Below are 13,617 nucleotides of genomic sequence, written 5' to 3' on the forward strand. Positions count from 1 at the left end.
TGCACTTGGAGTCTCGTTGCTCGTTGTGGTTAGGTTCCTCCCAAAATTACAATCTCCTTCCCGGCTTGGAGGCAGCGCCACAGCTCCCAGTTCGAATACCGCACTGCGTGCAATACTGCCCAAACTCTTCTCGCCAAAACATCTCCCTCCTGTGTGAGAACTTTATTAACAAGTGTGTATATTATGGATTCCAGCACCAGAAAAGGTCACCTATTGTGCAGGCTTTCCCTGTCCTGGACAGATTCAGCTCTGAATGGATGCCAGCCAGGTCTGGGGTGCAGGGAGGAGGAAGGATGTGACACACGAGCAGAATGGTGGTTTGCAAAAGTTGGTGTCGTGGTTTATCCAGGAAGATTTTTGTTTGCACTTGGGGCCTTTAAGGACTACTTTTTTTTTTTTTTTTTTTAATGTGGTAGAGCACAGAAATGAAAAGTGAGAGGAAGTGGAAAGGAAAATCAATTGGATTTCTTGTGGGCTTCTTCTGTTTTTCTTCAACTTGCCTGTTGGGAGGAGATGGTGAAAGAAAGGCCGAGTCACTGTGGTTCTGGTGTCTCTGAAGTCAAAACATTCCGGGTGTCTGAGTTAGGACTCCCTTTCCCCTGCCAGCATCGAGGTGAGGCTGTTGCCTGCCTCTGCACACAGATCCCAACTCTCCCAAGATTTAAAGATTCCCAAATCCCACAAGCCACTGCTGAAGCTCGTGATCCTCAGCAGCTCAGCTTACTCTGAAACTCCAGGCAGTGCATTGCCAGCTGCCTTTCTACAGGCCTTACAGTTCCCTGGGTAAAGTGGGCAGGCCTTCATGAGCAGCATTGGGAAAGCAAAGGAAAGAAGACTTGTAGCCTTCCCTTTCCAATCTCCTTTTGCCGGCATGTTTGGTTTTCCACTATTGGGGAGTAGTGTTAGTTCTAAAGACACTTGGTTGTGGATTAAAATGACTGGATCATAGAATCACAGACTGGTTTGGGTTGGAAGGGACCTCAAAGCTCACCTAGTTCCAGCCACCCCTGCCGTGTCCAGGGACACCCTCCACTAGCCCAGGTTGCCCAAAGCCCCATCCAGCCTGGCCTTGGACACTGCCAGGGAGGGGACAGCCACAGCTTCTCTGGGCGACCTGTGCCAGGGCATCGCCGGCCTCACAGGGAAGAATTTCTTCCTAATGTCTAATCTTCTTTTAGTTTAAAGCCATTAGTCCTTGTTCTATCACTAAGTTCCCTGACAGAGTCCCTCTCCAGCGTTCCTGTAGGCCCCTTAGGTACTGGCAGGCTGCAGTAAGGTCTCCCCTGAGCCTTCCCTTCTGCAGGCTAAACAAGCCCAAGTCTCTTAGCCTGTCTTCATAGGAGACGTGCTCCAGCCCTCTCATCATCTTTGAGGCCTTCCTCTGGACTTGCTTCAGCAAGTCTATGGCCTTATGTTGGTGGTGCCAGTAATCCAGGAGGGTCTCACTGGAGCAGAATCAGGCCTCTCATGGCCTACTGGTCATGCTGCTTTTGATGCAGCACCCAGGATGCTGTTTGTGAGGGGAGAACTGAGTTTTGTCGCTGTGTCATTTCTTAAAAAGGAAAGTTACTGAAGAGATGGATTTGTATTCTTCTGCAAACTGATTTAGGGCACCATATAAATGGTCCGGTTGGATAGGTAAACTTGCCCTTGCCTTCATCTCACTGTCTCGCTTTATCCGTGTTCGGAGCTGTGTTTCCTTGTTCACGTTTCTCTGCATCATCCTACTAGCATAAATGAAATCCTCTGAAATTGTCCTGAGTTTCTCCTACCTGCCCCCATGGGAGCGCAGAATCAGCAGCTAGCAAAGAGCAGCGGTCAGGCAGTTCTTCCACCTGGCCATCTGCATATGGAAAGTTACCACTTACATGTCCTGGGATACTTCCTCTCTGTGCCTTTAGGTGTTGGTTTGGGTTTTTTCCCCCGTTTAATTTAGGTCCTGAAATAATTTCCTTGTGCTGTAGAGCTTGGAAAACAATGTTATCTCCCCTGTGCCTGTTTTTCAGAGACAGATTCTTGTAGGGGTCTCGTACCAGTTGCAGTGCTGGGGCAGGTCGGGACTGTTTTCCCTGGCCTCCTGAGGCACCTAGATAACAATGTTTAGGGAAGTATATAAAAAGGGGGCAGGCATGAAGTGATTTTTCTTTTCCTTTGGTTGTTCTCCCTGCTTGTGGCACTGCTAAAGCTGCAGTTCCTTTCTCCCTCCCTGCCACGATAGCCGGCAAAATGCTTCTGAATTACTCAGTCTTCTAAGAATTTGTGTGAATAAGCAGGATTTTCTTGCAATAACGATGCAGGGAGCTTACCTTTGGAAAACATCCTGAAGTGGCATAATTGAGCTGTCCAGATTGATGTTCCTTACATGGGTCTGCTCTCGCTTGTAGCTTATATTTCACCGGGAGTTGTTACTCCAGTGTCAACCACGATCAGATACTTAAATCATTCAGATAGTTAAATCATCACAGTTTTGTAAATGCTGATAGAATGAAGATAAGAAGTCATTGGTTTGCCATCTACTTACAAAAATACCCCAAAACTGGTATTTAGTGTGCAGTGATGAATGGAAGAGCAAGCAGCGTGGCGATTCATGCTACAGTCGTAAGCAAACTGATCGGGTGCCGCTAGATGGCATGCTGAGAGGTAACATGCCTGGGTTTATTTTTAATGTGCTAATTTAAATGGTTAGAAAATGATCTTAGTGTACATAGATGGATTTCTGTGTGGGCGTCGTATGCAGTTTTTAATCTTACAGGCAAAGTCGTTTTGATAAAACAGCGTTGCGGTTAGAAATCCCTGGAGATGCTGACGTGTCCATTTAATCTCTGAAGGGAAACGCGTAGAAAGAGAGAGGAAAGCTGCTCCAAGCTTGATTTAACCACGTGAGTCTTGCAAAAGTATAGCTTACTGCAAAAATTACTAGTAATCAGACATGCTGTCACAAACAGACAGCAAATGTATAAGTATAAAACACTTACACCAGGCCCATCACAGGCCAGACAAAGAAGGTTTCAATGGGAGTTTGTATCCACAGATAATGACTTAAAGTGGTAATTGATGCCAGCTGCATAAAATCACTAGGAAGGGCTCACCAGCTGCCTCTCTCTTCCAAGAAAAAAGGATGTACTTTTGTATTCCTTCAGGAGAATGACAGTCTCTCGCCTCAATCGGCTTTAATTTTCCCCTTTTGTGATCCTGGCGCCTCTGCAAACAGAGGGGCTGTTAGTGATGGTGGTGCAGCGGTGTGTTGTTGGGAGGAAGTGAGGGACCTGAGGCCAGCTCACATCCAAATCGCAGGACAGCTGCCAAAACACCTCTCCCCTGTACAGGAGGATCCCCGCTGCAGGCTGCAGCCTGCCCTCCCCGTGGCACATGTGTCCATAAGGAGACCTGTGCCGAAACGGTCCAATCCAGTGGGATTTTTGGGTGGGAATCATCTCACCCTGGTGCGAGACATCCGCAAGATTGGTGTCTGGATGTTGTCTAATGACCTCATCCTCCTTTTGTTATTAGTGGGGAGAACTAAACACCGGTAGGATGCACATTGTTTGGCCTCTTTTAGATGACCATGTTGGGATGAAATCAGTTGTACCCTGGGGGAAAAAAAGGTCTGGAGTCGGATTTGGTCTGGTCACCTTTTTATATATAGATACACACACACACACATATATAGATTTACACACACATATATACACACATACACAGAGTTTTTTAAATCTTACATCAGTTGCCATACCACAGTGGTACTGCAGCCTCCTCCATGCTGATTAATCCTCATGATAGTTCCTGTCGCCACAAAGTCTTTGGGATTCAATGTCAGGGAGTTATCGATCCGTGCTAAGTAAGTGGAGTCCTCCAAAGCCTGGCAAGAATTACTGATTCCATTTATTTTTGTAGACTGGAATTTGGATTGGATTATACTGTAGGTGAGATGCTATTTGTGCTGTGAACAAATGCTCAGTGACAGCTGAAATAGGAGTTTAGGGCCATTACAAGCCTTAGTGCAGGTTGTTGCTTGGGGTTGCTGCAGGCCCTTTAGCAGGTGCTTCCACACAGCCCCAAGGAAAAACCAAAAGAGCAGTGACTGCCTGCGGGCTGCTGGGGCTGCGTGCGCCTTTTTGCTGTTGTTTGTTCTTCAGGTTTTTTTTTTGGGGGGGGGTGTTGTTTTTTGCTTGAGTTTTTCTATTACTGCATTTTTCAGAAATGAATTCTGTCTAAGCATTGTCATTTTGGCTGTTGTTACAGTAGATAAACATGAGCAACCTTTAGGACATCCTGCCCATTGTATTGTAAAAGCTATTGTGTTCATGCGCTGAGGGTGGGGAATAATTTTTATATAAAAAGGCAGGACAAAGTAGCAGATAAATCCAATTATGCTTTTTAACTTACCACTGATTAAGTCCCAAACTACTATCAAGGCTCCCATTACAGTTTTTTTGCCTAAATTAGAAGTTCAGTGTGGTAGTTTCTAGTATACTTACATATTATTTCGGGGAGAGGGGGTGTGTGTGTTCATTTTTTTAATATGGTTTATTTAAATAACAAAAATAATCACACAACAGCAAGGACAACAGAAGCAGCTGAGGAAGCACCAAGCTAGCTTTTGGCTCAAAAAGCAGTTCTGATAAGGCATTCTCCCAGCGCTGCTGTTCACTGGGAACTTTGATTTACAAGATTATTTTACTACATTGTTGCGTGTTCCAGAAATATGCAATATTTTACTTTAAAGATGTGTCATGAGAAGATTTAAGAATAGTCTATATCCCTGGTGCATTTGGGGAATTCTCTGATAATTTGTGGGCAAGCACTGCATCTCACTATTAGTGTGTTTGAACTAAGCCTTCGCTTTGTAGCACAGGATGGTTTCTCTTACGAAAGCCATGCATGCCACTATATACAAATAGTTAACGTGTCTTTGGTCTTAACATCTGCATATGCCATGAATAAGATATTTGATTGCTAGCGTGGTGCAAATTGCAAGGAAGTTTAAGGCTTAAAATTTTCTCATGTAATCAGCTTTGACATTACAAGATAATCAAAATAACGTGCTACCGTTTCCATCAGCCAGCCACCCTAGGGAACAGAGGTTTCGATTTCTTCCTGGAATCAATTTAAGGTAGACATTTTCCCCCTGGATAGCAAAGGCTAGAAAATTGTGGAGGGAATAAAGATTGTGCCTAAAGGGGTAAACCAGCTGCCTGTTCATTCGTTGCCTTCAGAGGTGCTAGATGAAGGCTCCCGCTGTCTCGCTGTGGTGAGAGAGACCTAGGGGTGGGATGGTGGTTGTTCCTTCTTCTGCATCTTCTGGCTGCCTGCTCAGACATCACCTCAAAGCTTGCGTGGATCCTTCCACATGTCCTGCTCTCAGTTCGGAAACGGACCGTGGGTGTTTTTAAGGAGTGGTAGCATAGCATGACCCATTTCAGCTCTTTGAAGGGATGACCTCCTTTCACCTGAGCTGTTCTCTGCTTGGCACCTCGCTGAGGCGGGGGGAGCCGGGGGAAATCCTTCCTCTCCCTTTGTGTCCCAGCATCCTGTTTACCTCCTGGACTCCCGGCCCTCTCTTCCCGATGCACTTGCTCTTCCTCCACAGAGGCAGATGGAGGAGGAGGAGGAAGCTGGTGCATGAGGCGAACGCCTTGTCCGTGCAGTGAGGGGAATTCCTGATCTCCACCTCACCTTTCCTGTGCCAGCCCCGTGCTGGCACTGAGTAGGAGCCTATGGCCTCCACCATGGGGGACCCACCTCGGAGGGCTTGCTGCAGCAGCCGGCTGTGCTAAGCTGCTGTCTGGCATTTAAATAGAACCAGTTGCAATTTTCAAAGTAAAGGAAAAAAATAAAATTAGAAGTATGGAAATAATATTCTTTTATTGTAAATTCACAGATTTTCCCAGTTTTCTTAGCTCTCTGGGTTGCACAGAATTGAAGCCTTCTAGATACATATTTCCTTAAGGTATTACAAGCAGAAGGTTTTTAAATAGATCCTTGGATCATTGGATGAAGTCCAGCACTTCCTTCATTTACTTTTTTACACTACTGAAAACCTGGGAAAATAAAGGTCTGGTTTAGGCCATCTCAGTAAATAAGATTTTGATGATATGAATGCAGGATGTGTTTAGTGAGCATGATGCTGGTATAAATCGAAATTTAAAAAAATCTACTTGTGTGAAAGAGAAGAGGTAATAAATAATGCACCTGGTGTATTAAATATATATTTATGATTTTTTTTCCCAAAGGACGAAGAAGAAGAAATCAAACTGGAGATTAATATGTTAAAGAAATATTCTCATCATAGAAATATTGCAACTTATTATGGTGCTTTCATTAAGAAAAGTCCTCCAGGGCATGATGACCAACTGTGGGTAAGCAGATACTTCTTAAGCATGTTCATAAGCGTTTCTCTTTTGCATGTAGTTTAAGGATGACTGAAATGTCACATTATGGAAAGACAAACTAAGAGAATTTCGTGTTTGTCTGAACAGATAGATAAGTGAATCACATAGGCTAATCATGTATCCTTAAGAGGATGGCTGAACCAAGATTTGCTCTTAGCAATGAATTTGCTCTTTAAGTAACTTTTTTCCCCCGTTTCCCAGATGGATAGTAACATGTTTCATGGGAACAAATCTGATGAGCTGAGCAGTAAGAATGTCTGGCTGTAAAAAGAAAGTTGCGCTTGAGAATTGCACCCATTACATTTCTCACCCCACCTCATCTACACCCTACAGAGGATGGAAGTTTGGGTTTGAAATAGCAGGGTACAGACACCAGTGCATGTTCTTCCATAAATAAATGGGAGTTCCAGAATAAGACGTGTTGCAGTGCTCTGATCAGTTTGATTCCTTCAGCATGGGATGTGCTCTTAACTCCCGTGGCTGCTAATGTGTTTTGCATAGCTGAGCAAATCCAGATTCCCAGCATTAAATTGCAGTGATTAAATCAGTCCTTGAAAATGTGGTAACTAACGTGCGACATATTACGTATGTGCCTGACACGCACTGGAGACACTCGGTTTGAATCCATTTCCCAGGCAGAGATGTAAAAATACAGTATGTTCTCTGCTTCACGAGGGTTTCCCAAATCAATGCTGAAGCCTGATTATTTTGCTTCACTAGGCAGCTGGCAACTGTGCTTAATGTTGGTTGCATGTCGATATTTGTTCTGCAGCTTGTTATGGAGTTTTGTGGAGCCGGCTCGATCACAGACCTTGTGAAGAACACGAAAGGGAACACTTTGAAAGAAGACTGGATAGCATATATCTCCAGAGAGATTCTCCGGGTAAGGAGAACAGTCTGCTCCACTTGAAAATACAGCAATAGCCTTACAGAGACGTAGCCTCGCTTGAGGTTCTGCAAGAAGCTGTTTCTGATCAATCCTGTTAGCCATGTCATCGCTGGGAGAGTGCGTAGGAGCAGATAGATGTCTGCTCCACATCATTTAACTCGGTGTGAGTTGCACTGATTTGTAACAGCAGCCTTGCAGAAAATAGCAACGTTCAGTCATGAGACACCAGCAGAAGAACCAGTGACCCTACCTATTGTAGAAGCTGTGAAACAGGGTCCATCAGACGCCTGTTGTTGAGGTGCTTGAGGTTCTGACAGTGTCGCAACAGGATAGGGTGTGGAATGGCCTTTTCCAAACATGCTTGCAGCCCTCTTTCTCTGCTCCTAAATGAGTCTGTGGAGGAAGGGAGTCCTTGGCTCGGGCCAGCAGTCAGGACCTCTGTGCAGCAATGTGCTCACACACTGAATGTTCCTGCAGCCTCTCTAGAGCGAGCAGCTACTTCTGTGTGGTTGTGCACTGTGGAGTGCTGGCAGACGGTGCTGCAAAAGTTTCTTGTGAAGAGTGGTGCCACTTACCAGTTTTTCTAAAACTGAAGGTTTAGCTAATTATTCTTTGTATTTAATTTGCAGTTAGTACAGTTTAAGGTCTTTCTGAATTGGCATTTGTTTGCTGTGCTAAGTAAATCTGGTACGGTTTTCCTCGTGCTCCTTTGTGTAACAAATTGCCTCCTACCCATACCACTACACAGTATGTTTGTTCAATTACCTCATCATAAATGAAGTTCTGAAGGGCTTTATGTTAAAGGAAACCACCACTGACTCTTGCATAAATCAGTGCTCCTGTTGTCTGTTACACATTTGCTCAGCCTTGGTGATTTTCAAGATGGGGAGGGAGGGAGGCAGACATATGATTCTGGTCTCTTGCTCTAATTCCAAATGCTAGAAGAGAGTCCGGCTGCTGGCGTTTGGGCTGGCATGTTTTAAGTTGTTTAAGAGGGAGAAGAGAAGTTGAATACCTACTTGATGGTGGTATTTTGAGTCAGATGGATATAGCATGCTTTAATATGAGGAAAGCTAACTTCTGCAGGACTGGTCTTACGCTTAATTTGAGAAGTGTGTGACCTTGAAGGTACTGCTTGCTATCTTGGATTCATCCTAGGTTCTCCTTGGGTAAAGTAGTCATGCTTGCTGAGAAGAGGAGAACATGATTTACCTCAGAATAAGAGTTTGGTGAAAGGTATTTTCTGATCCTGTGAGAGATTGGTAAAAGGAGTCCTAATTGCTTGCTAGCAGGAACTGGAATATCTGGAAAAAAGGAATGCTAAACTCGAATTGCTAAGAGAGGTTGCAAAACCTGATTTGACACTGAGTTTGTCAGAGACCTGAAAGAGAGAGAGAGGTTGTGTAACAGTTAAAATGAGCTGAAGTGCCAAAGATTGGTACAGGTGGAGACGCAGGTGGGTCCCTGTGTGGCTGGAGGGGCTGTGTCCCACTGCCCCCTCCTAGCCCTTCTTCACAAACCTAGATGTGTTTTTTCAGTGAGGTTAGATGGTACTCTGGAGAGAACAGACGATTATCTCTCTGGCTGGGTCAGCATAGCAGAAGGCTTTAAAAAGTATCCTGTGTGAAGCTGTGGAAAAGTCTTCATTCCTGTGAAAAGTAAGACCACACTTAGCGTTAGCAGCCAGCGAAGGGGCTCGGGGACATCAGCCGTTCGCTCCATTCGCTTGTGACATGTGTGGGGAGGAGCTGTGGACCCTGTTTTTTTTGTCACACTCATTAACTGTTTTTAAAAAAGAAAATAGCCCAATGGTTATGTAGGCAAACTGGTAAATGATCATTTAATGAAGAACATGTGTTAGGAAATATTTCTCTACAGCAACCACCACTCTCTTAACCTCTTGCAGCTGTAAAGGTTCTATTTCTTTATTTTTCATAAAACATTAAACGCCTGTGAGGGCAACATGAACAGGCAAGACGATCCCACTGGAGACTGCAATTTTCCGAGCAGAGAGCTGAGGAGAAACCAAAATACAGGCAGTTGCTAAGAGGGTTGCCTGTTGTTCTCCCAATTACATTAGAGAGTAAAATGCAACATATGTCTTCCTCAGCCCTCCCTCCACATGGCTAATGCTTTGGGGCATGCATCCAGGTGCTGTCTCAACAAAAAGCACCGTATGCCAGGAGGTTTTGTTTCCTTTGGAAAGTATAACGCTCATGGTTGGGTTTTTTGCGTATTTTTTTTTTCCTGAGGAACAATTATCTGGCTTCATATTAATGGGGGCTAGAGAACTGCAGCTTTGCAGCAGAGCTTTTGTTTGTCTTCAGTCTTCCCTTGCCCTAAAACTTCACTGCCATTCGATCACCTTCCCACTTCCTTCTCAGGGGTGCGTATGCTCGCCTCCTTTCTCCCTCCAGCCCCCTTCCCCAGACTAAATTCTGGGTGGCCCTCTGTGTGTGTCAGATGTCAGTGACGTACAGACACTGATGTCATTTGCCATGTCATTGCATGGAGACTTTCTGGCCTTCACACAACAGCTGAGAGGTGTCTGCACAGTGCAGATGTTTGGCTGTATTTAGGTACCAGCGTGTGCATGACCTGGGGCTTGTGGTTTTGCTCTCCATTACCAAAAGCTGGGCGCTGTGCCGCTCCCAAGGCTCCTGCTGGTCCCATTGCACCCAGCTGCTAAGCAAGAGCCCTAGAACCGGTGCCATCAGCTCTTGGGGTGCTGGGTACAGGTATTCTGTTGTTAAGCCAAGAGCGTAACTGAATGTCCTCTCTTTCCTCTCCTTAATGCAGGGGTTGGCACATCTTCATGCCCACCATGTGATTCACAGGGATATCAAAGGGCAAAATGTGTTGTTAACGGAGAATGCAGAAGTGAAACTCGGTAAGTAGCGCACACATCCACTTCCTCATTCATTCAGCCTTTGTTTCTGCTGTTCCCAAACTGATTTTATCCTCTGAGAGCCCCATGACATGTTTTGCAGCATGTGTACTCCCTCACTGTTCCCGTGTGAATCGAGGCCCTGTGCCTATTTCTTCTTGCTTTGGGAGGATGGTATGCATTTTGTTAGAAGATGTTGCACTTCATGCCAGAATCGGAGAGGGGACCTTTTTGTGCCCCCCCCCACCGAGCTGTGTGTAACTTGGGTTGGTTCTGATTCCCTTTATTGTGGACTCGGGAAGTGATGAGAGTCACTTTTTTATTTGGCTTTAATTACAATAGCACCTGCTGTGCAGGTTCCGGGCAGAGAAATACAATCTGGACAGCACTCTTGAGGGAGCTGTGGCATCAAGTTCAAAAACGCAGTTCCAGCTCTGGCATGCCTGCTGAAAACCATGCTCAATCCCTGGCCTCGTCTCTCCCTTCCAAGTGGACAAATGATCTATTTTTTTCCCCCCTCTCTGATCTGTCTCCTCCAGCTACCGCACGCTTTAACCTTCTGTGTTTGTACCACACTATATTCGCCACCTTTTTTTGGTTAAATATAGAGCCATGCTGAAGCCCTCCCACCCAGCCCACATCCCTTCTGTTTTGCATTACACCTTCCTGCAGCACAAGGCATGGGAAGACGTCGTGGCTGCTGGAGGAGAAAGCTCTCTGGAGAGCTTGTTTTCCTTTTGGTCCAAAGTGGAGCACAGTAGCTCCCAAACCGTTGCTCCCACCGAGCTCGTCTACAGCAGTTTGTCAGTGTCATTCGGATGATGGATGCAGTGAAGCTGACACAGCCCTACTAGAGCAGATGCAGTTACTGGTATAGAAAGACATCCATCACTGTTGTCGTGAGCAGGGAGAACTGAAGGGAAGAAAACACCCTTGTGATGTAATTGCCCTGTAATGAAATGGGCATCTTTTTTTTGCAACCCATGTGTGCACGTGCTCAAAGTTGGCACCTCGTGATTAATCCTCAGCTTCTGCTCCTGTCGACACAGCTGCTCTGTGCGTGAGAGCAGAGGGCAGCTGGCTGAGCAGCAGATCATTTTTGCTGCCTGGTTTTAGAGCAGAAAAAGGTGGTCAGCTGAAAAGGAGACGTGTTTGTGTGTGGGTTTTCCCATAGCATGAGAGGTACCTTTGGGAACCAGGTCCCTCTCTATAAGTAAAGGTGCATGGCTTCATCATTTGGGAGGGGAACTCAGGCTTCCAGGTGGTATTTTTGCAGCTCTAGGCTCCCTTTTGTACAGGCAGGCTGGTGAGAGGTGCAGGAGAGGTGGTCATACGCTGCCATGTTTCTTGACATGTGTGGGCCAAGCACATTGCATGTGAACAAGGGCTTGGCTGCCTCAGTATTAATTATATTATTACTTTTCCTCAGCATGGCCCTCCCATGTAGAACATTCACAGGGTTTTATTTCCAAATCACCTTACAGAAGTAATCACTGCATTATTTTTCCCCTCTTATTTTATTTTACCCTTTTCCCACCCACAGTGGATTTCGGTGTGAGCGCTCAGCTGGACAGGACAGTTGGCAGGAGGAACACCTTTATTGGAACTCCATACTGGATGGCTCCAGAAGTTATTGCCTGTGATGAAAATCCAGATGCTACCTATGATTACAGAGTAAGAGAGTCCTGTTCCCAGGAAAAAAAAACATCCCAACTTAAAAAACCCATACAGTTTGTAGTATTCATGTCTAGGAATGATGGCAGTTCTTGACTTTTCTTATGCTTTGTAGAAGCAGTACTGTTTTGTGTAGTTAAATTCTTATTCAGGAGTACAAGGTATGGGCCACTGTCAAATTGCGACCTTTAACAGGTGCTGGTGCTTGAATCTCCACCGTAGCTTGGAGACTCAAGGAGTACAGGGCTTGGGTCTGCAGTGGTGCTCAGAGAAGGCAAAAATGACTTTAACCAGAAACACTGGTGTTCTCAATTCATATAAAGATTGTACTTTAAATTGTGTTAAACTGTGTCCCAGTTATTGTAGTAACCTAGAACAATGCATTTTAGGTGTTGCCTTAAATAGGACCACCGTCTGGAGAGCCAGGGAAGTACAGAAGGAGCTCCTTAAACTGTGTCTATTCCTGATTTTATGATGCATATACATGTTGATAAAAAAATATCCATTACATTCATCACATTTCTCAGCAAAGATAATTTTTACATAGTTTGCTGCAAACCAAAGATTTAATTACTGAGAAAGCATAATTGGCTTGATGGTATTTGCACTACCCTTAAGAATATCATGTATGTGTACTTAAAGTTAAATTTCTCTACTGAAAGCATGCTGTAATCTTGAAAGCTCTTCTTGGCCTGCTTTAATGAAAGCACAAAGAAAGAAAAAATTGAAAATAACGCTTTTAAAAAAATCTTTGCTCAGAGAAATGCAGTTGTTCCAACTTTGAAGGGCAACAAAGATAGCAGAAAGCCTGTGATTAAGGCCTTAACAATGAATTTCAGAGCTGAATATCAATTACATCAATTTGCTGAGATTGATAGTGGTGTTAGCTATCAGTGTGTTTGTGTATGTCTAAGTCTAGTTAAGAAAGGCCAGATTATTTGAATTGGGGTTTTTTGTAGCTTTTGATTTAAGATTGATCAGATTGATCCTATTTCTCTTGATTTAATGGCTTTTTACATCCATCAGCTCATTGTACTAAAGATAATGCTTTATATCTTTGCAGACAGAGGTATTAGGAGTGGCTATTAAGTGATCTAATAAAGAAGGAAAACTCTGCAGTATTTTTTAATGCAGTAGCGATGTGAGAAATAACTCCTCCAGCCTCTGAAGGAAAACTGTTTAGTAGGGCTCTTTCCCACCAAAAAATTAATTGAAAGAGTTTGTAAGATCACAAGTCTTTGCAGTGTAGCTTAAATGGATGAATTGGACAAAGAGAAAAGGTTTCCTTGCTGGGTCTCAAAATGCAATCATTAGGAATGCTGCTCTGCTTGGAGTACAAAAGAGCGTGTTTGCTCATTAGCTTTGACTAATTAAAAAACCCCAACCAACCAAATTATTATTATGACCAGAAATGAAGACTACTTAGCTCAGGAACAGCTCTCTTTCAGCAGCCTCCTCCAGTGTTTTGGCCCTTAAGCTGTGCCAGTCTCTGGAGCTGGTTCCAGCTCTTGCCTGTGTTTGACCCTCCTGGTTCTCCCTCAGGCCCTCCCTAGTCCGAGGCTCTGGCTATGGGTAGTACCTTGAAAGGCTCCCACTGACCCACTCTTGCTTTGTAAGGTTTCAAGCAGAGCTGAGAGATGGTAGGGAAGGAGCAGTCATTTTGACTGTGAGCAATGGGTCCCACAGAGGCTTCTTGCAGTATTAGCAGTGATGGCCTTTCCCCTAGATAAAGCTGTTATTTGATCGTTTGGACTAGAAAAAGTTCTGGTCTGGGT

General features: G+C 44.6%; 1 protein-coding gene across 2 annotated transcripts in view; it reads left to right on the forward strand.

The window, feature by feature from the left end:
- MAP4K4 (mitogen-activated protein kinase kinase kinase kinase 4) overlaps positions 1-13,617 on the forward strand; it is a 165,515-nt gene that overhangs the window by 99,865 nt on the left and 52,033 nt on the right. For both annotated transcript variants that reach the window (XM_084271746.1, XM_084271747.1), the window contains exons 4-7: positions 6,234-6,359; positions 7,165-7,275; positions 10,081-10,171; positions 11,712-11,842. In XM_084271746.1, the coding sequence (XP_084127872.1) occupies positions 6,234-6,359; positions 7,165-7,275; positions 10,081-10,171; positions 11,712-11,842 (459 nt within the window). The remainder of the gene's footprint in view (positions 1-6,233; positions 6,360-7,164; positions 7,276-10,080; positions 10,172-11,711; positions 11,843-13,617) is intronic.

The sequence above is a fragment of the Gallinula chloropus genome (assembly GCF_964237585.1).
Source record: "Gallinula chloropus genome assembly, chromosome: 1".
NCBI classification, from domain to species: Eukaryota; Metazoa; Chordata; class Aves; order Gruiformes; family Rallidae; genus Gallinula; species Gallinula chloropus.